The 26,060-nt window shown below is 66.7% G+C and overlaps 4 protein-coding genes across 6 annotated transcripts; 3 read left to right on the plus strand and 1 right to left on the minus strand.

Moving 5' to 3' along the window:
- Positions 1-579: 579 nt before the first annotated feature.
- Positions 580-12,191, plus strand: LOC146430938 (uncharacterized). The gene is made up of 11 exons (XM_085075103.1): positions 580-752; positions 3,301-4,377; positions 9,137-9,340; positions 9,867-9,995; positions 10,140-10,221; positions 10,316-10,453; positions 10,948-11,065; positions 11,141-11,236; positions 11,377-11,473; positions 11,687-11,738; positions 11,841-12,191. Exons 1-11 carry the CDS (start codon positions 650-652, stop codon positions 11,983-11,985), a joined length of 2,241 nt encoding a protein of 746 aa, XP_084931229.1. The 5' UTR covers positions 580-649; the 3' UTR covers positions 11,986-12,191.
- On the plus strand, positions 11,989-14,089 carry MYADM (myeloid associated differentiation marker). The gene has a single exon (XM_085075104.1). It carries the CDS (start codon positions 12,960-12,962, stop codon positions 13,824-13,826), a length of 867 nt encoding a protein of 288 aa, XP_084931230.1. The 5' UTR covers positions 11,989-12,959; the 3' UTR covers positions 13,827-14,089.
- A 1,668-nt stretch (positions 14,090-15,757) lies between these two features.
- On the plus strand, positions 15,758-22,766 carry LOC146430940 (cytoplasmic phosphatidylinositol transfer protein 1-like). 3 transcript variants are annotated; one of them, XM_085075113.1, is made up of 10 exons: positions 15,758-15,869; positions 17,133-17,244; positions 18,288-18,436; positions 19,660-19,748; positions 19,919-19,926; positions 20,351-20,422; positions 20,509-20,604; positions 20,702-20,857; positions 20,932-20,995; positions 21,868-22,766. In XM_085075113.1, the coding sequence occupies exons 2-10, from the start codon at positions 17,197-17,199 to the stop codon at positions 22,131-22,133; spliced, it is 948 nt and encodes a 315-aa protein (XP_084931239.1). In that variant the 5' UTR covers positions 15,758-15,869; positions 17,133-17,196; the 3' UTR covers positions 22,134-22,766. The 3 variants fall into 3 exon arrangements, with proteins under 3 accessions (XP_084931239.1, XP_084931241.1, XP_084931240.1); XM_085075115.1 differs by having other exon boundaries at positions 21,401-22,011; XM_085075114.1 differs by lacking the exon at positions 15,758-15,869 and adding an exon at positions 16,723-16,741.
- A 2-nt stretch (positions 22,767-22,768) lies between these two features.
- Positions 22,769-25,837, minus strand: MSS51 (MSS51 mitochondrial translational activator). The gene is made up of 6 exons (XM_085075112.1): positions 25,409-25,837; positions 24,959-25,114; positions 24,604-24,728; positions 23,871-24,434; positions 23,298-23,391; positions 22,769-23,224 (listed from the first exon to the last, which is right to left on the minus strand). Exons 1-6 carry the CDS (start codon positions 25,699-25,701, stop codon positions 22,954-22,956), a joined length of 1,503 nt encoding a protein of 500 aa, XP_084931238.1. The 5' UTR covers positions 25,702-25,837; the 3' UTR covers positions 22,769-22,953.
- Positions 25,838-26,060: the final 223 nt, after the last annotated feature.

The raw sequence follows: 26,060 nt of genomic DNA on the forward strand, positions 1-26,060 counted from the left end.
GATGCTCCTGGAGCTCCAGCATAGGACACAAGCCCTGGAAGGGACACAGCGGAGGATGGTGACACCCCAGCAAAGATCCCACACCCAGCCGGGAGGCAGCGACAGCAGCCCTGCCTGCTCCAGCCCATTTTCCTCCTCTTACCCCAAGCTGGAAATTCCTGAGGGTGCAGAGCTTGTGGAGCACAGCCTGCTGGGGTCCCCTTCCACCAGGGTCTGGCCAGGGCACCACAGCCTGCCTGGGACCCCCCAGCTTGTCTGGGATTCCCCCAGCCTGGCCAGGCTTACCCCAGCTTCTCCGGGACCTCCAGCCAGCCCGGTATCCTACAGCCCGCCGAGGCCCCCCAGCCTGGCCAGGAACTACCCCAAACCCTCTCTGGGACCCCCAGCCTTCCTGGGACCCCCAGCCGGGGGCTGCAGCATCCCAGTGCCCCGAGATGGGGGCGGGAGCTGCGGGGGCCGGCCCGGGGGAGGCGGGGGGGTCTCGGGCAGGGGCGGGGGCGCAGGCAGGACCTCCCCTCTCCTCCCCTTCCCCTCCCCTCCCTCGGCCGGTCCCCTCCTCCTTCCCCTCCCGCCGAGGGCAGCCGGCGCCGGCCCGTCCCGTCCCGGGGCTCGGTGGGCTCCGCTGCGCTCCCCCGGCGCTGCCCTCCCCATGCGGGGGTCCCGGCTGGGCGGCAGCCCCGGCGCCCCCCGCCCCGCCATGGCCCGGCTCTCGGTCAAGGACCACCTGGACGGGATCCTCTCCGACTTCGAAGGTGCGGCCGGGGCCGCGGGACCCCCCCGGGGAGACCCCCACTCGGGGCTGGGTGTCCGGGAGGAACGGGGGATGTTCTCCGGAGGAGGGGATGCTGCGGGCTGGTCGTCTTGGGGGGCGGCGGTGTCCCCCCAGCGGCCGAGCATCGTGGGGGGCTGCGCTTCCCCGCCCAGAGGCTGATTTTGGGGGCGATGCTGCTGGCTGGGAGTTCTGGGGGGGTTGGGCTGCCCGCCGGGGGGGAGCACCGGGCGCTGGGTTTCGGTCTGGAGATTTTGCTGCTGCTGGTCTGGGGGGTCTTGGGGTGAGCTGAGCATCGTGCGGGACTGAGCTCCCCACCGGGAGCTGGGGTTGGAGGGGGTGCTGGGCTGGGCATCCGGGGGGGCCTGGGGGGCACCGTGGGCTGAGCGTCGTGGGGGGCTGCGCTGCCCTTTGGGGCTGGATGTTGGGGTGGGGGGCAATGCCCCTGGGGGCTGCACATGGTGGGGACAGGGGATGACCCCCGGATTGGGCATCGTGGGGGGCTGCGACTCCCCGCGGGGCTGGGCGCCTTTGTGGGGTCTGAGCACCGTGGGGAGAGGGGGATCCCCCAGACAGGGCAGAGCGGGGAGCTGCTCTCCCCCAGCCCGGGGGGTGCGGGGCTGCTCTAGGCGTGCGGCTGTGGGGTGGGCCGGGGGGCTCGCAAGGCTGCAGGAAGCGGGGGAAGGGGTGTTGTTGTCCCCCCGCCCGCGTTCGCGGTCCCTGTGAGCGCTCCCCGCGTGTGCGCGCTCCCACCCGCGGGCCGGGGGCTGCGGGGGGGCCGGGGCCGGGCCGGGGGCGGGCGGCGAAACCCGACCCGGGGGCTGCTGCTGCCCTCGCCGGGGAGGAATGTGTGCACCTACCCCGGGCACCTTAACCCCGCCGCTGCCGGCTGACGCCCCTCGACCCCCGCCAGCCCCACCACATCCCCCCGCCAGCCCCCCAGGCTCCTCGCTAAAGCCCTAAACCTCCTGCCACCCCTCTTTTACCTTCCACCATCCCCTGAGGCCCCCTGTAACCCCCCAAACCTCCTGCCATCACATCCCATACCCTCTCACCTCTCAACATCCCCCCTCTCACCTCCTGCCACCCCACCTTCACGCCCCGCCATTCCCCCAACCCCCTCATCCCTCCTAAACCTCCTGCCACCCCTCCAAACGTCCCCCAAGGCTCCCTGTAACCCCTCTTCACCCCCTGCCACCCCCACTTCACCCTCTGCCACCCTCCAACCTCCTGCCACCCCACCTCGCCCTGCATCCCCCCTCGCTGCTCCCCCTGCTCATCGCTCCGGACACCACCTGGGCTCTGGCTGAGGATGGGTCAGGGGCCAGGGGCAGGCTTGGGGTGAAAGGAGGCATTTTGGGCGGTGCCAAAGCAGAGAGATGGATGTGGGGAGAGGGTCGCCGGCCCCGTGACCCCGTGGCCCCCGGCAGCCCGGGCGGTGGGGCAGGGCTGGATCGGCCACCGAAATACCTGCCCTGGGGAGAGCTGTGATTGGCAGCGCCCACGGCCCGGCCTCTGACCCCTGCCCCGCCCCGGGCACAAGGGCACCTGGGGAGGGGACAGGGACGGGATCCCCTCCGCGCCGCTGCCCCCGGCGCCACGGCTGAGGAAGAGGAGGGCGAGGCTGGCCGGTGCCAGCGGGTGAGGTGCCGGGACAGGCTGGCACACGTGCCGGCGCGGTGGGGATGCAGGGGCGCAGCGTGGGCAGCCCCCCCGGGCCCCCCGGGCGGAGGCAGCGGGGGCGAGGAAGGCTCCCGGCGGCATCCTGGGCCCCCCGCGCTCTCCCGGGCCGCCGCTCGGCTGCCGGCACCAGGCGGGGCCGCTCGGGCAGCGCCGGGGGGAGCGCGGCTCCTGGGGAGCCTCCTGCGGGCTGGGGGAGGGAGGGGGCGGCTGCACCGTGGGGGCTTCAGGGGGTCAGAGCCATGGGGAGAGGGTCCGCAGCTCCTCTGCCAAGCGCCCGGAGGCGGTGCCAGCTGGAGCTCTGCAGAGGAGCCCAGCGCTGCGACACCCGTGGGGAGCCAAGGGGCTCCCTGTGGTGGCACGCTGGCACCCATGGCTGTGCCGTGCAGCCGCGTGGGAGGTGCAGCACAGCCACCAGAACGGGCTGTGACAGTCCTGCTGCGTGTGGCGACTGCGCTGGCCCACCTGCCATCAGTGGCGTCCAGGGTTAAGGCCCGGGAAAGGGCAGGAATCCTTCCCGTCGGCTGCCTGGATGGATGCAGGGGGAGAGGGTCAGGCGGGGATCCGGTTACTCGGCCGGATCCCTTTCAGCGGGAATAAAGCGGGCAGTGTGCTGCGAGGGGAGCCGGCGGCACCGGCCAGATAAACCGGGGAACTGACAAAACCCGCGGGGCAGCGCCGCAGGGCTGGGCAGGAGCTGGCGCCGCGCTGGGGTCCTCGGTGGGACGGGCTCACCAGCGGGGGCACCTGCGGGTGATGGGGGGACACACATGGGGCTGGGGAGGGGACAGGTGCCATCGGGTGCCACTCTAATGCCACTCTCATGCCGCTATGTCTTTCTCTGTCCCCAGCGCTCAAGAAATCCTTTGAGGCAGAAGATGGGGACGAGGCACCCGGCTCCCCACTGGTGTCCCCGCTGTCCTCAGGCACCGGCGAGAGCCACCAGGCGCTGCAGCCCGGCCACCCGCCCCGCTTGGGCAGCGTCCCCGGCCCCAGCCCCACGCCCAGCCCCGTGCTGCGGACCCGGCTCAGCACCGGCCTGGCCACCGGCCGAGCCAACGGCACCGCTGGCAGCAGCATCGCCCGCGCCGCCTCCTTCCAGACCCGCCAGGCCTTCGCCGCGGGGCCGGGCAGTGACGGGGAGAGCCAGCGCAGCTCATCCTCCAGCCTGGAGAGCCCTGCGCCCAGCGGGCCCCCCCAGCCACCGGGCAGCCCCCCAGCCGCCGGCCCCGGCCTGAAGAAGGTGCCATCCCACGGCAGTGTGTTCCCAGCGGAGCTGGATCATCCGCTCCGCGGGGCCGCCGCCAGCCACGGCTCTCTGCCGGCGCTGGACCTGCACATCGCCGAGGAGCCGGGGATGGGGACGCCGGACCCCTCGCCATGGCGCACCCAGAGCCCTGCAGCCCAGCCTCGCACCCACCAGCCTTCCTCCTCCTCTTCCTCCTCCTCCTCCCTGCCCCCGTACGATGGCACAGACACAGCCCCGGGGCTGCCCCCACTCCCCGAGGGGCCAGGGGGGTGGGACATGGCCCCTCGCATGCTGCCCCGGCCGCAGCTGAGGGTCACCCTCAGTGCCAGCCCCATCCCGTCCCGCCGGCCCCCTCCTCAGCCCTGGGGACAGAGAGAGGCAGCGCCAGACCCTGCCACCCCCTCCCCGGGAAGGGCCGAGGGGCTGCCACCGCTGCCAGCCCCCCAAGCAGCCACCTTCAGGCTGGTGTCGCAGCCGCAGACGGTGCAAGTGAGCTCCCAGCCCGCCTTCCTCGGGGGGCTGGTGCTGGTGCCGGCCCTGGGGACTCCGGCAGCCCCCGGCCGAGCCGGAGGGAATCCCCCCAGCTCCGGGCTGATGGGACCATGGGGACCCTGCGTGGTGGCAGCGGCTCCCGGCGAGGCTGCGGACGGCAGAGGGGCAGCGGTGACGCCAGAGCACGGTAGGAGTCCCTTCTGTACCCTTTCCCTCTCTCCATCGGGACCCCCTTGGTGGGCGCAGCGTTGTCAAAACCCCCCATGAGCTGGTGCCGGGATGAGTGAGGGGCGACAGTGACTCTGGGGACAGGAGGAGCCCCGCCAGCTCGCTGCTCCCCGGTGCGGGGCCAAGGGGGGCCTTGGCTGTGGGGGGGCTGAGGCGCGGAGCCGAGCGCGGAGCTGGCAGCGCTCCTGGCCCGCCCGGCCCCGAGGTGTCTGGCGAGCAGCCCGCACCGCCCCGGCGCTAATTGTTTTTCCCGGCGCGGGGAGACAGGTCGGGACACATGTGGCCCATCGCGCCGGCCCCGCGCGTGCCGCCTATCGCCGCGATCTTGTCCCGCGTCCAGCGCTTTCTTCCCCTCTCATCCCTCCTTGCTTGGCACGGGCACGGATCCTGTTCCTCCCTTCCCGTGGGGCGCGGGAGGTGGCGGGGGGCCAAGGTGCGGCGGGGCGTGCTCGGCGTGCGCCCAGTGCCGCGGGGAGCGATGCCCGGCTCCCCGCACGGCTGTGCCCTGGGCTCCCACCGAGCCCGTGCCCGTCCCCAAGCACGGGAAGGGAGTACGGGAGGGGAGTACCCAAGTGTCCTTTCCAGCGGCTGCTCCAGGAGGGCCGGAGGGCGCCGGGGTGGCCGGGAGACTGCCGCCGCCGCCGGTGCTCCCTGGTTGGGTGCTTGGGGCTCTTTGCCCGTCTCGCTGGGCTGTCGTGGAGCCGCCGTCGCCGAGCCCTAAGTACTGACGCGGCGAAGGCATCCATACATCTGCTCCGGGCCGCGGTGAATCATCCCCCAGCAATGCCCGTGGCCGTGCTGCCCAGCCAGCCCGGCTGCCCCGCTGCCCGCAGCTCCCCGGGCGAGGGATGAGGCTGGGGACAGAGCCGAGGTCATGAGGACGCGGGGGAACAGAGCTTGAGGCTGAGACAGGTGATGGGGACACAAAGGGACAGTGCTCAGGGCTGAGACAGGTGATGGGGACAAAGATAGGGTGTTCAGGACTGAGTCAAGGGTGAAGAGGACACAAAGGGACAGCAGTTGGGGCAGCGTCAGTGTGACAGGGACTTGGGGACACTGTGCTTGGGGCCAAGCCGAGGTGATGGGGACACAAAGGGAAAGTGCTCAGGGCTGAGACGAGGTGACAGGGACACGGTGCCCAGGACCGAGCTGCGGTGATGCAGCTCCGCTCGGGGCTGAGCTGGGGTCATGGGGACACAGTGCTTGGGGCCAAGCTGGGGTCATGGGGAGACAAGGGACAGTGCTCAGGGCTGTGACAGGGACACGATGCGCAAGAGCAAGCTGGGGAGATGGTGACATGGGGACACGGTGCTCGGGATGGAGCCGGGGTGATGGGGGGACACTGCTCAGGACAGCCGTGTTGGTGGCCGGCAGCCGAGAGCGGCGTGCCCAGGCTGGGGCCACATGAGCCAGCGGGCAGCGGGTGGCACCGGCTGCCCCGCAGATGGCCCGGGACTGGCAGGGGGCTGGCAGGCACTGCCCGGGCACAGCGGTTTCCGTGCCAGGAAGAGGTGGGAACGTGCTGTTTCCTCTCCCGGGAGGCCACCCCGGCCCCAGCCGCTGGCACCCGTGGGTGGCCTCAGGGCGCCGTGGCACGGTGGGTCCCACGCCCCGCGGGAGGAAGCTCCGAGTGAGCCGCCGGCCGCCGCGTTTCACTTCCACGCCGGGTCGCCCACGCAGGGCCCGGGGCGAGGAGGAGGAGGAGCGGAGGAGGAGCCGTGGGCCGCAGCCGCCCTCTGCCTTGCACCCCAGGAGCCATTTGGCCCCGGTGACCAGCTCTCGGCGGCAGCAGCCCCGGCTCCGGCCGGCTCGCCCAGGTAGGGATGGCGCGGTGGCAAGTGGGCAGGGCGGTGTGCGGGCAGGGGGTGCTGCCACCGGGGTTGGGTGACTGTCCCCTGTCCCCAGCGGTGCTGCAGGCGCAGGGTTTCGCTCGATGGTTCACTTCTGCTTCTGCTCACCGACGGTCCCAGCCACCCCCAGCCCCGTGCCGTGGCTCCCACCCATGCCACGGCCAGACGGACAGGCTGGCTCCGGGTCCGACTGCAGATGGGGATTGTCACCACTGTCCCCTTTGGTCGTGTTTGGCTCTGGGACAGACGCTGGCATTTCTGGTCAGCTCGGCTGGGTGGGTAGTGCTGTGGCGTGCCCGGGGTGGTGTGGATGCATCCCCAAAATCCTCCATCCATTTGCCAGAGGAGTCAGCTCCCTCGTGCTGCATCCGGAGCCACGCTGTCCCCATCCCATGCCGGGTTTGGAGCAGTGGCGAGCAGCCGGACAGGGAGCTCCTGTCCTAGCTCATCCTCTCCCAGCACCCTCCACCCTTGAAGCTTTATTACAGGCTTCCCGGGGAACTGGCCAATTAAGCCTGCATCAGTAATTAAATCCATGGAGGAGACCACAGACCCGGGATTACTTGTCCCTGTCTGGAAAATAGGAGCATCCGTGATGAGTCCTGGAACAGGTCTGGCTGCAGGAGCCATTTGCCCCGCAGCTCCGTGGGGATGCCAAAGAGCTTCCACGCGGCCACCCGGCTCCTGACCATTGCCAACGGGGCTTTTTGGCAGCGAGGGCAGGGACACGGGGGACTCTAGACCCGTGGGGGAGGTGGCTGTGGGTGCAGCAGCCAGTGTCACCCGGACATGCCCTCCAGCTCTGGGTGTCTCCTTGGTGCTGTCGTTGGCACGGCAGAGGGCAGTGGCCGAGCCCCTGCGTGGGGATTGCAGCCTGGGGACCTCCCCGGGGAGCTGGGGGCTGCCAGCACCAAATCCTGCCTGCTCCCTGCCTGCCGTGTCCAGCCACCCCGCATGGGTGCATCCAAGCGGCTGCATCCCTCGGTTCTGGATCTGTCCTGGCAACTGCAGAGGCTGGCAGGGACTGGGGAGGGGGCCCAGGGTGGGGGTACAGGAGAGCCGGTGTCCCCTGGAGCGATGACTGTCCAGATGAGCATCCCCCACAATAATTGCGGGGTCCCCTCCCTGGCGGGGATCTCCCATCCCACCTCCCTGCCAGCCTGTGGAACACCCTGTGGGGACGGGCAGTGCTGGCTGGGTGAATCCCCTCCGGAGTGGGCATCCTGCCCTCCCCCAGCCCCCCCAGCCGGGAGTCACCGCTGCCACCAGGAAATCCGCGGCTGTTTCAGCACTTCCGAGGAACATCCCTACCCACGGGGGCGCAGGGGGAGCTGGGACATGCGACACTGCTGTGCCCAACCCTGCCATCAGTGGGCACAGGGTGCTGGGTGCCTCCCACGCCGGGATGCCGTTGCCATGGCAATGGGGGTATTCAGCTCCATCATCTCCTGGTACCCCGGGCTGGCTCAGGCCGGCCCTGCGAGCATGTCCCTTGTCCCCTGGCTGCGTGGCACACGGACATGGTCTCAGCAGGTCCCTCACAGCCTGGGCCGTCGCAAGCTGCCGCTCCAGCCTCACCGGTGCCAAGCGCCGGCTGGCACATACGGGGGAGGCTGCGGCGTGGGGGGACGCAAGCGCCGTGGGGCACTGCGGCAGTGGGGCGGGTGGCAGGGCCACCACCCCTCGTCCCACCCCACCGTACCGGGGCTGGGCACTGATGCTGCTGGGGGGGCCGGGGGGGCACAGCGCAGGGTGGTCCCTGGTGCCAGGGAGCCCGTGGGTGCCAGTGGGGATCGTACCCACAGCCAAGCACTCCCACTCCCATTCAGTACCACCGCAGCTGCCCACGGGGGTGATGGGGGCCAAAGTGCGGAGTGGGGCTGTCCCTGTGCCGTGGGAGAGGTCCCCATCGGTGCTGGCCTGGCCGGGGGCTGAGCGGTGCCGTGCGCCGGGTGGGCACAGCAGGGTTGGCGCAGCCTTCGCCGCCCACCAATCGAGCGGCAAACTGGGCACAGGGGCTTGGCTGCGGTGGGGAGGGGGCCGCGGGGGGCGGGATATTGCCATGCTGGTCATGCGTGGGAGCGGCAGGCTCGGCGGAGCCCGGCTGGTGCCAGCCGGGAGCTGGCGGAGGGAAGGGGGCCGGGCTGCGGCGCCGCCGGGCTCGGGGATGCGGATGGCGCCCAGGGGACACCCCCGGCCGTAGCGGGGTGCCGAGAGAAGGCACCGCGGCGCCGAGGTAGGACCTGAACAATGGCCGTGCTGGGAAGCAGGAGGAGGAGAAGGAAGAAAGGGATTTAGGGCCCCCAAGCTGCCTCACAAAGGGCTGGGGCGGGCACGGGGCTCCGGTGGCCCCCGGGCTGGGGCACGGTCCGGGCACGGTGCCCCGGGCAAACCCCACGCGTCCCTTGGGGCTCGGGGTTGTGCCGATGCCTTGAAACCCCGACACCCCCTGTGCCCTTGGCCCGGCAATGAGCAATGCCTGGGTGCAATGTGGGGTGGCACACCCTGCTCTGGGGCCGGAGCGGTGCTGCAGGAGGTGGCATGGCGTGGGTGACCGCGTGGGCTGGGCAAAGGGTGCCGGCCGTGGCCGCGGTGCCCGATGACAGCAGAGCAACCGGTGGCATCGCGGGGTCCGGTGGCACGAGCACCCCAAAGATGCCCCTGGCACCTCCTCGGACTCTTCGGCGTGGCGGGGGGGTGGCGTGCCCGTGTTGCCATGCCGAGCCTCACCGGCTGGCAGGAATGTGCCGGGGCTGCGTGCCCGCCGGCACGGCCGCTGCTGGGGCAACGCTGCCCGCGCGCGGGTGGGCACCGAGGGGTGGCACCGAGGGGTCCAGGCTCACCCCCTTTGCCCACCCCACCGTGCAGGGAGCAGCCTGGAGCCCGAGGAGTGCAGCATGGAGCCACCGGCCGTGCCGGCGGAGGAGGAGGAGGAGGAGGAGGTGTCCCTCTCCGTGGCGCCTGGCCCCGTGGGTTGCCAGCTCTTTGGATACGTGGGAATCGAAGCTGTGCTCGACCAGATGAAAATCAAAACCATGAAGACGGGCTTTGAGTTCAACATCATGGTTGTGGGTGAGCATGGGGCATGGGGTTTGCTCCTGGTTGGAGTGGGAATACTGGCTCTGATTCCGCCGTGCCAGGGGAAATCACACTTTTAAGGGTTTTTAAGGAAATTTGAGTCATTTTAACTGATTTAAGTAGAAAAATATTGAAAAGGAGCAACATCCTGTGCCCTGTAACATAGTGATGCTGATAGGTGAGCTCATCCCAGCCTCTGGGATGCTCCCAAATGTATGTTGAGGGGCTATCACCTCGGGGAATAAATTTATTTGGGAGATAAATTGGATTAACCCAATCTCTGGGATGCTTCCAGAGTGTACCAGGAGTTATCAGCTTGGAGAATAAATTTATTTGTGGGATGAAATGGACTATCCCAACCTCTGGGATGCTCCCAGGTGGATACCAAGGGGTTATTGCCTTGGGGAAGAAGTTTATTTGAGGATAAACCAGAGTTATCCCAACCTCTGGGATGCTCCTGCATGGCTGTCAAGGTGTTACTGCCCTGGGGGACAAACCAGAGCTGCTCATGTCCCCTTAGGGCAGAGTGGGCTGGGGAAGTCCACGATGGTGAACACCCTCTTCAAGTCCAAGGTGAGCCGCAAATCCTCACAGCCTGGCCAGGAGGAACGTATTCCCAAAACAGTGCAGCTCCAGTCCATCACCCATGGTAAGGTCACCACCACGGGGTCATGTCCCACCAGCCCTTGGGAGAAGCAGGGGACTGGGGTGGGGGTCTGAAGCTGCATTCACAGCCTCAAACCATGCCTGGGCCCCTGCTTCATCCCCCCTGAGCCACCTCTCTGCCCCGCAGTCATCGAGGAGAAGGGGGTGAAGATGAAGCTGACAGTGACGGACACACCAGGGTTTGGGGACCAGATCAACAATGAGAACTGGTAGGACACAACAGCATGCAGTAGCCCAGTTCAGGGGGTGGCAGTTCAGGGCGGAAGTTGAGCTCAAATGCTGTCCCCAACTCCTCGTCCTCAGCTGGGATCCCATCATCAAATACATCAACGAGCAGTACGAGAGGTACCTGCGGGAGGAGATCCTCATCACCCGCAAGAGGAAGATCCCGGACACGAGGGTCCATGGATGCGTCTACTTTGTCCCCCCCACAGGTCACTGGTGAGTCCTCACTCACAGCATCCATAGGTGACAGGGTCACTGCAGGGTGGTTGTGTCACGCTGGGATGATGGTGGTGGTGTCACCCTGAGGTGATGATGGTGGAGTGTGGGGTGATGGTGGTGGGGTCACCCCAGGTTGATGGTGGTGGGGTCACCCCAGGTTGATGGTGGTGGGATCACCCTGAGGTGATGATGGTGGTGAAGGTCACCACAGAGTGACACTGGAATGGTAGTGGTGTGGTCATCCCATGATGACAGTGGTGGGGTGGTCACTGTGGGGTGGTTGTGTCACCCTGGGATGATGATAGAGTCACCCCAGGCTGACAGTGATGGGGTGTTGCCCTGAGGTGGTAATGGTGAGGGTCACCTCAGGATGATGGTGGTTGGGTCATGGTGGGGCTGTGCTGATGGAGCCACCTCAGGATGACAGTGGTGGGGTCACCCCACAATGCCAGAGGTGGGCACATCCTGGAGTGACAGTGGTCCCTTGTCAGGCTGCGCCCGCTGGACCTGGAGTTCATGCAGCGGCTCAGCAAGATTGTCAATGTGGTGCCAGTGATTGCCAAAGCCGACACACTCACCCTGGAGGAACGGGCAGAGTTCAAGCAGCGGGTGAGGACAGGTCCCTGAGGGGCTCCCAGGGGTCCCGTGTCCCCCCAGTCCTGGCTGAAGCTCCATATCCCACAGATCCAGGAGGACCTGAAGACCCACGCCATCAGCGTGTACCCACAGGAGGACTTCGACCAGGATCCTGAAGACAGAGCGCTGAACGACAGGATTCGTGTAAGTGCCGTGATGCTGGGATGGAGGGCGCTGGTCCCTCTCGAGCAGGGTGGGGGACAGGTGCCCTGGGGAGCCCAGCAGGCACCCTGGGGACCCCTGGGGAGCAGCACTCGGGGCGAGCTCAGCCTCTGTGCCGGCAGGAGAAGATCCCCTTCGCCGTGGTGGGGGCAGACCAGGAGCACCAGGTGAATGGCAAACGGGTGCTGGGCCGCAAGACCAAGTGGGGCATCATTGAAGGTGAGCAGAGCCCCTCACACCCCAGCCCTTCCCAGGTGCAGGGAGAAGCACCCACGGGTGTGTCCATGCCTGGGTGGGTGCTGATCCATGGGATGTGGTGTGGAGCCGTGCCAGTGCTCTGGTGGTACCCAGGGTGTGCCAGGATGCGCTGCCCAGGCAACCCAGCACCACTGAGCCCTCCTGCCCACCCTGTCCCTCTGCCTTGCTTTGCAGTGGAGAACCCAGCACACTGCGAGTTCCCCCTCCTGCGGGACCTGCTGATCCGGTGAGCAGGGGACAGGCTGGGGAGTGCTGGAACCCCATGGGGTGACAGCGGGTAGGGGGGACAGTGACATGATGCCCTTTCTCCCCCTGCCATTCCGGGCAGGTCACACCTGCAGGATCTGAAGGACATCACCCACAATGTCCACTACGAGAGTTACCGCGTGCGGCGGCTGAATGAGAGCAACCGGCCAGGGCTGAGCCCCCTGAACGGGCTGCCTGGCAAGGGCGAGGCCAGCAGCCACCTCTGAGCCACCTTGTGCCCCCCAGAGCCACCACCGGACCCCACGGCACTTCCCACTCCTGCCCACCATGGCTGTGCTAGGACCCTGCCTGGGGTGAGGAGCTCCCCGAGTGTGCCCAGCTGCCCTGACGTGGGTCCCTCACCCCAAGCTCTGCCATGGGCACAGACCCCCTGGACCCTGCGTGACATTAAAAGTCAATCCGGAGCCTTCAACTTTCACCCTCCTGCTGGACTCCCAGCTTCTGATGTGCCACCACTCTTCTGTGCTGCTGTGGCTGCTGGCACCTCAGGGAAGTGGGGGTGCCGCCTGCAGGGCGTGGCCAGGGCGCAGGTGCCCTCCCCTTGGTCACCACACCCACCCTGCCGGGTGACAGCAGCTGGCACAGCTGGACTTTGAGCCGCTTATCAGGTGGTGGAGGTGCCGGGAGGGGAGCGGAGGTGCCGGAGGGGTGTGGAGGTGTCGCCCGTAAAGGTGTGAGGGGGCTACACCCAGCTGTGGCACCCCCCCGTCAGGGGCACCCAGCACTGGGTGCAGCCCCTAAATACCTCAGGGGGACTCGGGGGTGCTGCCCAGCTGGCCGCCAAGCCCTGGCACAGTGTGGGGACAAGGTGCCAGGGTGGCCCCCCTCCGGTACTCTAGGGGTGCATGAAAGGTCCCTTTGTGCCTCCTGCCGTGGGCAGGGCTGGGGCTCAGTGCCAGGACGGTGGCATACGGAGGTTTCCTGCCCGCCCCGGCCCCAAAGCAGAGCTCGGCGTCACCGCCCTTTGCCCAGCCCCGCGTTAATCATCCACTCGCCCCCGTAACCCCAGCAGCCACCGGCGTGGTGGCAGCGGCAGCAGAGCCGGGGGTCCTTGGCGCAGGTGGCTCGGGGGGGCTGGCGGCTCCCTGCCCTGTGCCCCACCCCTCTTCCCCAGCACCAGATAAGAGCGGCTGCAGGCAGCACCCACTGCCCAGCGCAGCTCGGGCAGAGTGGCTGAACCATGGCAGTGGCCACGGTGAACCTCCGTGCCCTGACCTCCTGGGTGGGCATCGCCCGGCTCTTCGCCGTCGTGCTGTCCTGCCTCGCCTTCAGCCTGGTGGCCTCCACCGGGCACTTCGGGGGTCCCTACGGGACGTGGTGCATGTTCACCTGGTGCTTCTGCTTCGCCGTGACACTGCTGGTGCTGCTGCTGGAGCTGCTGGAGCTCTACCCGCTGCTGCCGCTCTCCTGGGATGACTTTACCTCGGCTTTCTCCATGCTGGCAGCGCTGATGATCTTCACCTCCTCGGTGGTCTTCCCTGCCACCTTAATCAGCAGCCCCTGCAGCAGCAACCGGTGTGCCCGGCAGGCCGTGGCCACCACCGCCTCCTGCCTCTGCTTCCTCGCCTACGCCGTCGAGGTGGGACTGACCCGCGCCAAGCCGGGGGACATCAGCAGCTTCCTCTCCACCGTGCCTGGGCTCCTCAAGGTCTTTGAAGCCTATGTGGCTTGCCTGATCTTCTCCTTGCTGGATGAGTTCAGTGGGGAACCTGGCCTGCAGTGGTGCGTGGCTGTCTACTCCATCTGCTTCATCATCACCCTCCTCATCATCATCTTCACCATCGGCCGCTGCCTCACCTACATTCCTTGCCCGCTGGACAAGATGCTGGTGGGGTACAACTTCCTGGCCCTGCTGATGTACCTGACCGCCACGGTCCTCTGGCCCCTCTACAGCTTCAGGGGAAAGAGCCGCCCCAATTCCTGCGGCACGGACTGCCCGTGGAACAAGCACCTGGGGGTCACCTTCCTCACCATCTTCAACCTCATCGCCTACTTGGTGGACCTGGTCTACTCCACCAGGATGGTCTTCATCAGGGCACCTCCCTAAGGGCTCGGGGCGGGGCTCGGGGTGGTGGGACACGGCTGGGTGCCGGTGTTGATGCGGGGCTGCCGGCGGAGCTGAGGAAGAGGTCGGATGCCTCGGAAAGCTCCTTGTCGCCGTGCCAGAGCAGAGAGGCAGAGGTGCTCCTGGGGGTGCACTCAGCCCAGAGCCCCATGAGCTGTGCAGACAGGGGGGCTGGAGGGGCCACAAGGGTCTCCTGAAACCCTGGAGCTTGAGGGGGCTTTGGGATTAAATTGGGTCATTTTTCACTTGTTTCTGCTTCCTGTTTCTTTCCCTTCCCAACTTTCTGTGGGATCCTTGCTGTGGGGGTGAGAAACTGGGGGGTACCATCAGCACTCAGGGCCATGGGTGACTCTGGGGGGCACCAGCAGCACTATTTGGGCACCAGGCCCCAGCAAATCCTTTCTCCCCTTGTTGACTCGGCACTGGAGTGAAGCAGGGCATGACCAGGAAAAGCCCAACCCGGATGCCTTTTCCTTGGCACCTGCACAGCCCCTTGCCAAACAGGTTCAGGAGGAATGCAGCTGTTGGGGGGGCTGAGAGCCCGCCAGGTACTTGTCACCAGCATGGCCGGGTCTTTGTCACCACCACAGTTACCTCAGTGGGAGCCCTGCTGGGTTTGGTCCCAGCCACATAGGCAGAAACCCTCCTGTTGGGGGCTGCGGTGGTGTCCCATTCCTGGGGGAAAATGGGGAGGGGGGGTGACTGCCTCCCAGTGCCACCAGAGCTGGGGGTGCTGGCACATGTCACCATGAGGGCAGTGACACCACAGGCTGGTATGTGGGAAGAGGGCAGCAATGCAGGGCAGGCAGGGAAGGTGTGCCTGCGGGCAGAGCTCCTGGCACCGCGCTCCCGGATGTGGGATGGCTGCCCGTGGAGCACCCTGGCAGGTTTTGGGGCCACTGTCCCCATGCTGCTCCTTATGCCACTGCTTGTCCGGGCCACCGCCTGAGGCCATCCCTGCTGCCTCGAGACTGCCAGGGCCATGTCGGGCCCATCAGTGCTGCAATGGGGCCCTCAGGGTGACACAAGGTGAGGTCCGCACCACCAGGAGATGGCACAGACTGGCAATCACAAAAGAGCCCATGGGTGTCCCGGTGCCTGGGCAGGTGGGACTTCCATGGCCAGTGGCAGGGCCACTGCAGTGCAGGCTTCTAGCACTGCCAGTGATGACAACACCATGGGGTGGCCTGGCGGGTGTCCCCTTTGCCCGATCCCTGTTACCAGGGTGCCCATCACCATGGCACTGATGGGCTACTCCCCTGCACCCCAGGCAGTGGGGCTGGAGGGAATGGCAGAATTTTGGGACAAAATAACAGGAAAAGGCAGTGGCCAGGCAGAGCCCAGTGCAGCACCCAAGCACTGGATATTGACAGTGCCCAGGATGACAGAAATTAACGGAGGAAGAAAGATGGGAGGCGCAGGGAGTGACAGCGGTGTCACTGGTGACGAGCTGTGCCGGCAAGGTGTGTGGCTGTGGATGGCACGTGGGCAGTGCCAGCACGAGGTGTGGTGAGGCTGAGGGGACAGGGGCCGGGCTGGCAGTGGGGTGCAGGTGAGTGGCTGGAGGAGGTCTGAGGGTTCCCAGGGGGAGCCCAGCCCAGGAGCCCCATTGGGGCACCTCCCAGCTGGGGTGCACGGCGGGTGCTGGGGGTCGCTGGGAGGACCTGAGACTCGGTGGGCGCGGGAAGCCCCGGTGCAGGTCTGTGCCATGCCAAAAGAGCCCTGGTGCTCGAGGATTTCTCGGTGCCGTGCCGCGGTGCCAAGGCGCTGGTGTCACTGTCATTGCGGTGAGGTGCCGGTGCGGTGCAATGCCGGTACCACTGCGGTGCGGTGCCGGTGCGGTGCGGTGCCGGTCCAGGTGCGGCTCTTTGCCGGTGCGGTGCCGGTGCATTCCTCCCCCTAGGGGTCGGTGTGCCGCGGCGCGGGAGGCGGTGCGGGGGGCGGCTCGCTCCTGCGCACGGCCCGGGACGGCCGGGGCACGGCGGCGGCGGCGGCGGCGGTGGGAGCGGGCACCGCCGCGGGCCGGTGAGTGCGGTCGGCGGGGGTCGGCGGGGCCCGGCCCCGGGGGGATGCGGCCGCGGACAGAGGTGGGGAAGGGGCGGCGGAGCCCGGCCGGGGGGCTCCTCCTTGTCCACTCCGCGGGGGCAGCCCCAGTTCCCCCCGGGCCGGTCTGAGCTGCCGGGATGGGGAGGGGAATACCGTACCCTGCGGTGCTCCGGTGGGTCCCCGGGGTGTCACCTCCCGTGTGCCGTGGCTGCCTCTGCCCCCGTGCTGGGGTGCTTGCGACCTGGCACCAGCACCCAGCCCTCTGCCCTGGCAGCTGGGTGTGCCTGTGTCCCCCAGGGATGCCTCTGTAGCCTCAAATGCCTCTGTGGCCCCAGGGACACTCCTGTGTCCCCCGGTGCCCCCAAGGATGTCCTTGTGTCCTACTCTGACCCTGTACCCCCAGGAATGTCCCTGTGTCCCCAGCCGGACAAGTTGCCCCCAGACAAAACCCCATGCGAGCCCCCATCTGCCCCTTCCAAGCCTGATCCCCCGTTCAGGGTGACTTTCAGGAGGGCCCACGCCCCTCCCTTCCCTGTGGGGCTGGGAGCCACGTCCGAGAGCCCCCTGAGCTGTCCCGTTACTCACTCTGAGCATCCCCAGCCCTGGCTGGAGTGGAGGGCGAGTGTGACAGCCTGGCAGTGCCAAGGCTGGGATGGATGCTGGGGGGCAGCCCCAGGGTGGGTGTTGGCTGAGACAGGTGCTGGGGGAAGCCTCGGGGAAGGGGTCCAACTCCTGCCTAGGGAAAGGATGTCCTACGTCAGGGACATGTCCACTGTGCTCCCGGGGAGCAGGTCCCCAGGGCAGACCAGAGTGTGGGTGCCCAGAGGTGGATCCCCAGGAGCATCGGACAGGTCTGACCCCATCCCCACGTCCCTGGGACCCTCTTGCCGTACTGGCCACCACAGTTGGGTGGGGATGTGGCACCCCGAAGGGTTGGCACCCTATTTTGAGGGGACACGTGTGCTCCGAGACAGCTGTGTGGGGACGTGTGTGTCTGCCTGGCAGGGAAGGGGTTAACGCCGGGAGGGTTTTGGGGTGTCGGGGTGTCCCTAGCTGGGTACACCCAGGCTGCTCCTCGCACGGGTGACCTCACGCCACTGCCATGGCAACGGCTCGTGAAGTCACCGGGAGCGGGGCGGCTGCCTCGAGCGTGGGGTGCTGGGATGGCAGCGTGGGAGGCAGCGGCGCTTCCCCCCCGCTGCCGCTCCCCGCGGCCCCCAGAATGAGCTGCGTCCCCGCCAGCGCCGACGCCTCCGCCTGACCCCCGCCCTGCCCGCCGTGCCCGTGTCACCCTGCCCGTGTCACCATGCTCGTCAAGGAGTACCGCATCTGCATGCCGCTCACCACCGAGGAGGTGAGCGCGGGGCAGCGGGGCCGGGCTGGCGGGGCCGGGGTGTCCGGTGGGCTCAGGGACACACCTATGGAGGGGGCTGTGGGTGGGGGTCTCACACCCACAGCAGCGCAGCGCCGGGGGATCTGTTCCTGCTCCGAGAGGGGCACGGTGACCCCTTTGCCGTCTCCTCGAGGCACGGCTTGTGGCAGGGACAGGGCTGTGCCGGGCTCGGGATGCTCCGTGCGAGGGCTGAGCCGTACTTTGGGGTGCGGGTGGGGGGACATTCCACCCCTGAGCACGGCGACCTTGGGGCACAGAGCCCGACGGCAGCACCGGGGCACAGCAGGACCGGGGATGAGCCAGCAGGCGAAGGGCCCCGGGGGTTCGGATAGGCATGGCACGACAGGGAGCATAAGCTCCATCCCTGCTCTGGCAGAGAGCCTGAATGCCATCGGCAAACAGCAGTGACAGCTGGCAGCATCCCTGGGCAAAGGTCCCTCGTGAGCACCTGGTGCCGACGGGGCCGTTTTGGGGAGCAGGGACCTGCAGTTGTGCCCACCCTGGGCAGTGCCATCCCTCCTTGGTGGCACCAGGGAAAGGCTTTGATTGAGGCAGAGTGGGGTTGTAAAATCGTGCCGCCGATTGGGGTGGTGGATGGGATCTTCAGCAGAACAATCAAACCCTTACTGCACAGCTGCATCACCAAATACTCATATATATCCTTATCATTATATATATGACATAGACACACGCATATAGATCATACAGATACACAGTTTTCCCTGGCTCCCCAGGTGGTTTGCTGAGCAGAAAACCTTCAGGCATTCTGCAAGGCACTGGGAAAGCACAGGGAGAGCAGGATCCAGCTCTTGCCTGGGCATTGGGACAGCCTAGGGACACGGGAGGTCACACAGGGTGCCCCAGGAACCCCCTGCCCGCTGCACGGCTCAGGGTCTGCCACCCCTTGCTCCGTGCCTCAGTTTCCCCTCTCGGCAGCGTGGCTCAGCCGCCGGGCCGTGCCGGGCGGTCAGCGGTGGCACTGAGGGAGGGCGCTGTGCTTGCAGTACCGCGTGGGGCAGCTCTACACCATCAGCAAGCACAGCCACCAGGAGAGCGAGAAGGGCGAGGGCGTGGAGGTGGTGAAGAACGAGCCCCACGAGGACCCTGTCCACGGCCCCGGCCAGTTCACCGAGAAGCGTGTGCACCTCTCCAGGTGAGCCTGCGGCTCTGGTGTCGGGTGCTGGGTGGGCACTGCGGTGAGGGGCACAGGCAAGGCATCGGGGTGGCCTCAGGTCTCCCTCTAAAATTCCTGGGGCTCACCTTTTCTGGGGCCTGGACACCCTGAAGTGTGGCTGCACTCCCAGGATTATCTCCATCATTTCCTCGGGTGTCTCCACCATGTCCCAGGGGTGCCCCCAAGTCCTGGGATGCACTTATCTTGGGGGACTGCACCCAACTTTGGGGAGCTGCCCTTATCTCTCAGGGTGCACCCATTTCTTGGGGTGCTCTGATCTTGGGGGGCTGCACCCATCTCCTGGGGTGCACCCTTCTTCAGGACATGCACCCACCTTGCAGGATGCTGATGAGTGAGCACCCACCTCTGGATGCTGATGCCTGCCTGAGCAGGGGGCTCAGTGCTGCCCTGGCCCTGGGGGTGTCACTGTGAGGCAGCCACTGGCCCCCAGCATCACTGTCCCCATGTCCCCTCACTGTCTGCAGGCACGGGCTGCTCCCCACCAGGAGCTGCTGGTGTGAGACAGGTTATTTTTAGCTGCAGCACTCACGATTCCCCTCTCGCCTGAAATTTATTTATAACGCCAGAAAATTAATCAAAACCCAATTCCCGACTCCCCAAGGGGCCTGATCCTGCCCGGGTGCTGGGGGACAATGGCTTTGGGATGGTGGAGGGGTCTTGGGGCAGGGGTGAGGGTCCAGGGGATTTCTTGGGGAAGGGGGTAAGGATGTCTGGGGAGGAGGTGGGGAACCTGAGGAGAGGTTGGGGGCACTGACATGGAGATGAGGGACTGGGGAGTTGGCACAGATCCCTGGGGGGGGTCCTGGGGTGCAGGTGAAGATGCTGGGGAGGTGTCAGGGGTCTCTGGAGGAACAGTGCTGCAGCAGTGGAGAGGGTCCTGGGGAGGCAACAGAGGTCCCTGAGGATGTTCTGAGGTGCAGGTGATGATCCAGGGGTGCAGATGAGGGTCCTAGGGAGGTAACAGGGGTCTCTGAGGGTATTCTGAGGTGCAGGTGAGGGTTCTGAGGTGCAGGTGAAGGTCCCTGGGGGCATCCTGGGGTGGAGCTGAGGGTCCAGGGTAGCAGATGGGGTTGCTGGAGTGGGGATGGAGGTCCCAGAGCCAGGCTGTGTTTGGCGGCACAGGGCTGGATGGCACCAGCCATGTCCTGTCCTGAGGGGGTCCCCTTTCATGGTCCCCACAGCAAACTACCGAGCTGGGCCCGAGCAGTGACCCCCCGCATCTTCTACATCACTGAGAAGGCCTGGAACTACTATCCCTACACCATCACTGGTGAGCCCCGGGCAGGGTGTGGGATGGGCACCCCCAGGCACCCTGTCCCATCCCAGCAGTGGAGGGGGGCTGCAGGGAGCTGGCCCTGGTCTCACCACTCCCTCTCTCCCCTGTGATGCCACCTGGCAATGCCACCTCGTGATGCTGATATGCCATGGTGTCCCTGCCAGAGTACACGGTAAGGAGGTGGCACGTGGGGAACTGTCACCTTCACCGGGAGTTTGCTGGGGAGGGGGAACGGGGGGGGGACATTTTTGGGGGTGGTGTCCTTTGGGACAGGCATCTTTTAGGGGTGCATGTCCTTCAGGGTAGGCATCCCTCAAGATAGGTGTCCCTTTGGGCTCAGAGTCTCCTGGGGGTGGGAGTCCCATGAGGAGGGTGTCCTTGAGGCTGGGTGTCCCTTGAGGATAACCATCCTTGGAGGTGGGTGTCCCTCAGGGCTGTGTGTCTTTTGGATGCATGTCCCTCAGATCAGTGTCACTCAGATCTTTTGGGGATGGGGATTCTTGGGGGTGGGGTGTCCCTCAGGGTGGGTGTCCCTGGGAGTGGTGTCCCTCGAGACAGGCATCCCTCGGGGAACAGCTGACAGCCACTCCCTGCAGTGCTCCTTCCTGCCCAAGTTCTCCATCTACATCGAGACCAAGTACGAGGACAACTGCGGGGACAGTGAGAACGTGAGTGTGCACCGCAGCTGAGACCTGGCAAACTCATCACTTGGGGACACAAGGTCCGTGTCACTCACCCTTCCTACCCTCCCCAGATCTTCCACAGCGACAAAATCCTGGGTGATCACGAGGTCTCTTTCCTGGACATCGCCTTCGACGAGATCCCTGAGCGCTACTACCGCAGCCTGGAGGTACCACGGCTGGGGACCAGGAAGCTCCCTGAGGCAACCCCCTTGTCCCCCGTCCGGGGGAGGAGACTTATGACCCTACTCTTCCCCATGCCCCCAGGACCCTCGTTTCTTCAGCTCAGCCAAGACTGGCCGGGGGCCGCTGCGGGAGGGCTGGCGCCAGCACACCAAGCCCATCATGTGCTCCTACAAACTGGTGAGCGTCAAGTTCGAGGTGTGGGGGCTGCAGACGCGGGTGGAGCAGTTCGTGCACAAGGTGAGGGGGGCCAAGGGGGGTAGGGAGGCCCCCGGGGGGGCAGTGACGGGGTGCTGACCCCCGTGGTGCTGCAGGTGATCCGGGACATCCTGCTGATCGGGCACCGGCAGGCTTTCGCCTGGGTGGACGAGTGGTGCGGTGAGTCCGTGGGGTCAGCCCGGCGCTGTGGGGAGGGGGGCACACAGTGCCCATGGTGGGAGGAGGCTACGGGCCAAACTGCTGATGCCACTAACCCCACCACAGCTCCTGCTCTTCCTCCGCCTGCCCTGCTGCCTGCGCTGCCTGTGCTGCCTGCACTCCCTTCTCTGCTCTGCTCCCCCTTCCCTCACCCCTTCCTGCACCCCTGCACGCTGCCCGCTCCGCTGCACCCCTGGGGTAGGACGGGGAGAGGTGTCCCAGCCTGTGCTGCCTGCACCCCCATTCTGGCAGGGACACGCGCTGCAGGCTGCTGCCACGTGCGAGGACGGTGACGGGAGCCCCGGGTTTGGTGACAGCTGGCGGCGGGTGCCAGGCCATCCCGGTGAGCGGCTCTCTGCCTTCCAGACATGTCCCTGGAAGAGGTCCGGGCCTTCGAGACTCAGATGCAAGTGGCCACAAACCAAAAGCTGGGGAGCCAGCACCCCTAAGCCCCTCTGCTTGCCGGGGACGGACACCCCGGACCCCTCCTTGCTGCCTGGGGGTGGGTGCAGGCAGGGGGGCTTGTGCCCCCCCTGCACCCCGTGGCGGAGGGTGTCCCCTCCCAGCTGTCCTCTCCGCGTGTCCTCTGCCTGCGCTGCCTGCGCTGCCTGTCCATCCATTCCCCGCTGCTGGCTGGGCTGGTGCTGGAGTTGGGGAGCTGGCTGCGCTGCCCAGCATCCCCTTCCCTGCCCCTCCCCCCGTCCCCAGTCCCTGTCCCCTTCCTGTCGCCCAGCTCGGTGGGAAGCCGGGGCGCGGGGCGCAAGCTGCCCCGGGATGAGGGGGTGCAGGACGCGGCCGTGCCGAGCGGCCCCAAGCCCGGCTGTGCTCGGCAGGGATGACGATGGAGGAGGTGCGGCGCTACGAGCAGGAGACGCAGGAGGCCACCAACGAGCTCATCGGCCTGGTGGCACCGTCCATCTCGGTCAGCGAGGTGGGGCAGCCCACGGCCACGCACTCGGCCCCTGCCAGCGCCCCCTCCACCCCCCTCAGCGACGAGGCCCCCGAGTTCCTGGCTCCCCCCAAGACTCGCCCGCGGAAGAAGTCGGCGCCGGAGACTCTGACGCTGCCCTCGCTGCGGGAACGCGCTGGCGCCGAGTGACGCTGGCAGTGCCGCTCCGTTCTGGACTGTGCCAGCTCCGCCACTCACCCCGGCCCCGCCGGCAGGCGCAGAGCCCAGGCAGGGACCCGGACCCGCCGTCAGGGCGCTGGCAGCCCTGGGGGGTGCTGGCTTCCCTGAGCCATCGCGCTGCCCACGCGGGTCAGTGCCACCACTGCCGTGCCAGACCCGCTGGCTGCAGCAGGAGGGGACGCCAGGCCAGCGCGGGTCCCCGGCAGCGTCGGGCGATGCCACAGGAGCTGCTTCCCTCGACTCCACCTGCCCCGGTGTCTGCAAGGGCCACCGAGGCTGGCAAGCAGTCGGGAGGTGCCAGCTGGTGCTCGCTTGCCGTGGCCGGGCTGGTCACCAGTGCCAGGCTGGAGCAGTGCCCTGCAGGGTAGGCACCAGCGTGGGGGCACAGTGAGGGGTGACAGTGACAGCTGGGCGCTGGGCTGGGGCTCCCCACGGGACCCCAAGGAGCTGCACAGCCCCGTGCACGGCTGGTCCCGCAGTCGGGGTTCCCTTTGCTGTCCCTCCAGAGGCCGTGGCTGCTCGAGGGGGCCTGGGGCGCGCTGGACCCACTGTTTTCTTTGGGAAAACAAAGGCCTTTTTGGAAATAAAGCTCGAGACACGGCAGCTGCTTGCTGGTAGTGATTTATTTGGTGCTGCAGAAGAGTGTCATGCCTGTGCTGGGGTGCTGCATCCCCCAGGCCTGCATGTGTGCAATGAGGGATGTCTGGATCGCTGATCCCAGGGATGGGGAGATAGGGTTCTGGACAGGGCAGCGAGGCTCTGGGGGTTGGGTGAGCAGAGCAGGCAGGAATCAGCCCAGCCCAGGGGCAATGCCCCCAGCCACAGGGGCAGCATTGGGCTCCCCTCCCTGCCAGCCATCATCATCCTCCAGCTCATCAGCCCCCGGTACATCCTCTGCTCCCAGCAGGGCAATGTAGTGGGAGCTGCAGTAGACAGGTGCCTTGTTGGGGCTGGAGTAGACCTGCTCGGGCCGCAGTGAGGCGAACGGGTTGCTGGCGTAGGTCACGATGTGTGACTCGAGCTCCACAAGGATCTGCAGGGAGGCCTTCAGCTCCTGCTCACTGCCAGAAGAAAGGACAGGCACCATCACTGGGTGGCTGTGCTGGCTCACTGAGGCAGCGGGGCTGTGCTCACCTGTACACAGTAAAGAGCACGGGCAGGCGATAGTCTCGCAGCAGCAGCAGGGTGGGCAGCCAGCCCGCCAACAGGTCTGGGCAGGCATGGAAACCTGTGGGGACACAGTGGTGGGGGTTCCACCTCTCTCCCATCCCACCCCAGCCCCAGGGAAAGCCAGCTCCAACTGCACCCACTCTGTGCTGGACACCCCAGGGTACATGGTGAGTTTGGTATCCCTCAACAAGGTGGGGTCTGGTTCCCCACCAGTATGTGGGGCACCCCAAACTCTGGGTGTTGGGCTGAGCCACAGCACTGAAACTTGAAGGGAAGGACCTGGTTCACCTGCAGTTGGGTGACACAGGCAGGACACTGAGTGCCTGGTGGAGGGACAAGGCAGCTATGTCCCAGGGGGCATCCCAGCTGCCTGTTGTGCCTTGGTGCAAAGCCCTGGGCATGTCCCAAGCCACCTGCAGGCTCAGCCCCAGTGCTCAGGGCAGTCCCTGAGGAATCCCTTCCATGTGCCCTGTGGGGATGTCCCCATGCCAGCAGTGGGGTGCGAGAGTCCAGCCCCTCTGTGGTGCAGACACTCACCCGGGTGAAAGCCCACCACCAGGTCAGGACGGGTGGCCAGCTTGGTCTCCACGTGGCTTTCCCAGAAATCGTGGTAGAGCCCCTTGTAGCTGCTGAGATAGACCCTTCCCCGGGGCGCCGGCATGGCCAGGGGTGGCCTCATGATGGGTCCATCCACCACGTCCACCCCCACCATCACCATCTCCATGCCCTGGTGCCCTGGGAACATCCGCGTCAGCTCGTCATAGTCCGTCAGCCGTGTGTTGAGGGTCTCCACGTGGGAAGCTCCCACCACGTGTATGGTGAGGGGCTTGGCGAGGGGGTCGATGCCGAAAAGCCGCAGCCCCAGGCCGATGGTGAGCGGCCGAGAGTGGAAGTCGGTTACCAGCCGCCGGATGGATTCCCGCAGCTCCGCGTCCTCCGGCCGGGGCTTCCCAGCATTGGCCCAGAGCAGGGTCATGTACCGCCCGGCCACGATGGCACCCAGCTTCTCCTCCAGCTGCTCCTGCATGGAGAACCAGTCCTCCCAGCCCTTCACCTCCCAGGCAGGTTTTGTCCAGGTCTCCGTGGGGAAAGGGATGTCTCCTGGGGGGTAGGGAGGAGGTTGGAGGGCACAGTAGTGGCCCCACAGCCCAGGCTGCTTGTCTTATCTGTGCTGTGGGAGTGGGGCTGGAGAAGGGATGCTACATCCCATCATGGGACCAGTGCAGCCTGGGGTGGGGATGAGGCAGGTCAGGGGGGACACATGCCCCACCTGTGAAGACTAGCCACTCCACCAGCCGATCCAGGGCCACCAGCTTCAGCTTCTTGCAGAACTTCTTGTGCAGTGGCCAGTTGGCACGCTGGCACGCCATACCACAGTAGTACACATTTTGGCACCTGGGCAGACAGGCAGTATGCCCAGCCACAGGGAGGGGGGGTGGGGCAGGATCCAGCTCAGTGAGCCAGGCTCCCTGCCACCCGCTCCCAAGGCTGTGTCACTGTTTTGGGGGTGCCCTGTGGCTGGAGGTGGGCACTGGGGTCAGACACCTTTCGCTTCACCCCAGCCACCAGGCTGGAAGCGAATGATGGATCCATCCCCACACCATCAGACCATCTCCCCACCATACCTCTTGCAACGCCGGAGGCTTTTGGGGTCTGGGAGGGCACTGGGGAGCTTCTTGCACTCAACGCAAAACTTGAAGGTGTCCTCCATCTTCTGGAACATGTCAAAGTATGTCCGGATGCCGAAATCACTGCCACTCTTCCTCCCGTCCATGGCAGACCTGCAGACGTCGGAGGGTGAGCAGGATCCAGCCCATTGCCACCGCAGCAGGGCTGATGTCCTGCCTCTGAGTCTGTCAGGATTTTTAGCTCCAGCCAGGAGCATCCTGGGCTGGATGGGGAAAGGGGAGCCAGGCACTCTTGAGGGGTCTACCCAGGAGCCCATCAGAGCTTCCTGTGGGCTGAGCTGGGAGGGTGAGCTGAACGATGGGAGCTGCTCCAGCTGCAGGGGGACACACGGGATGCTCCGGCCGGGGGAGGGGGTGGGGAATAGGCACCCATGGGTGCTCACTCACTTGTAGTCCTCGTAGCTCTTCATGTTGAGCTTCTGCAGGATGACGTGGGACAGCCCCGGCACGTTGCGGTCCATGGCCTGGAAGCCCAGCGAGTCTACGTCGGGAGCCCTCGCCGCTGACTCCTCCGTGGGCTTCTTGGAGCGGCCGGTTTTGGGAGTAGCGCCTACGTTTGGCTGGGCCGTGGCGGCTGCAGGAGAGACGGGTGCTGGCGAGGAGGTCGGTCCGGGAGTCCCCGGGTGCTGCCGGGGTCCCCCGCGCCGCCCGCCACCCCCGCGGCGCCTCCCGCCCGCCATCCCGCTCCTGTCCCGGCAGTGCCGGGAGATCCCGGACAGTCCCGGCGCCTGTCCCGTCCCGTCCCGCGGCTGGGCTCAAATGTCAGCCCCCGGGAGCCGGCGGTGCAGACGGCCGCGGCCCCTCGGAATCGGATAGCGGAGCTATTCTGGGCATCCCCTCCCCGGGAACGGGCCAACCCGCTCCGGGGGTCCGGCTCCCGCCCCAAAAGCCGCGCTGGTGGCAGTGGGGTCTCCCAAAACCCTGTAGTGTCCCACACCTCAAACCCAGGGGGAGCTCCCCAAGCCCCTGGGACCCCTCTGTCACCACAGGGACACAAAGTCGCTGCCCCAGGCACCCCGGCCCGGCCTGCTGGGACCCC

The sequence above is a fragment of the Lichenostomus cassidix genome, chromosome 14 (genome assembly GCF_008360975.1).
Source record: "Lichenostomus cassidix isolate B80296 chromosome 14, HeHo_3.0, whole genome shotgun sequence".
Lineage (NCBI taxonomy): Eukaryota > Metazoa > Chordata > Aves > Passeriformes > Meliphagidae > Lichenostomus > Lichenostomus cassidix.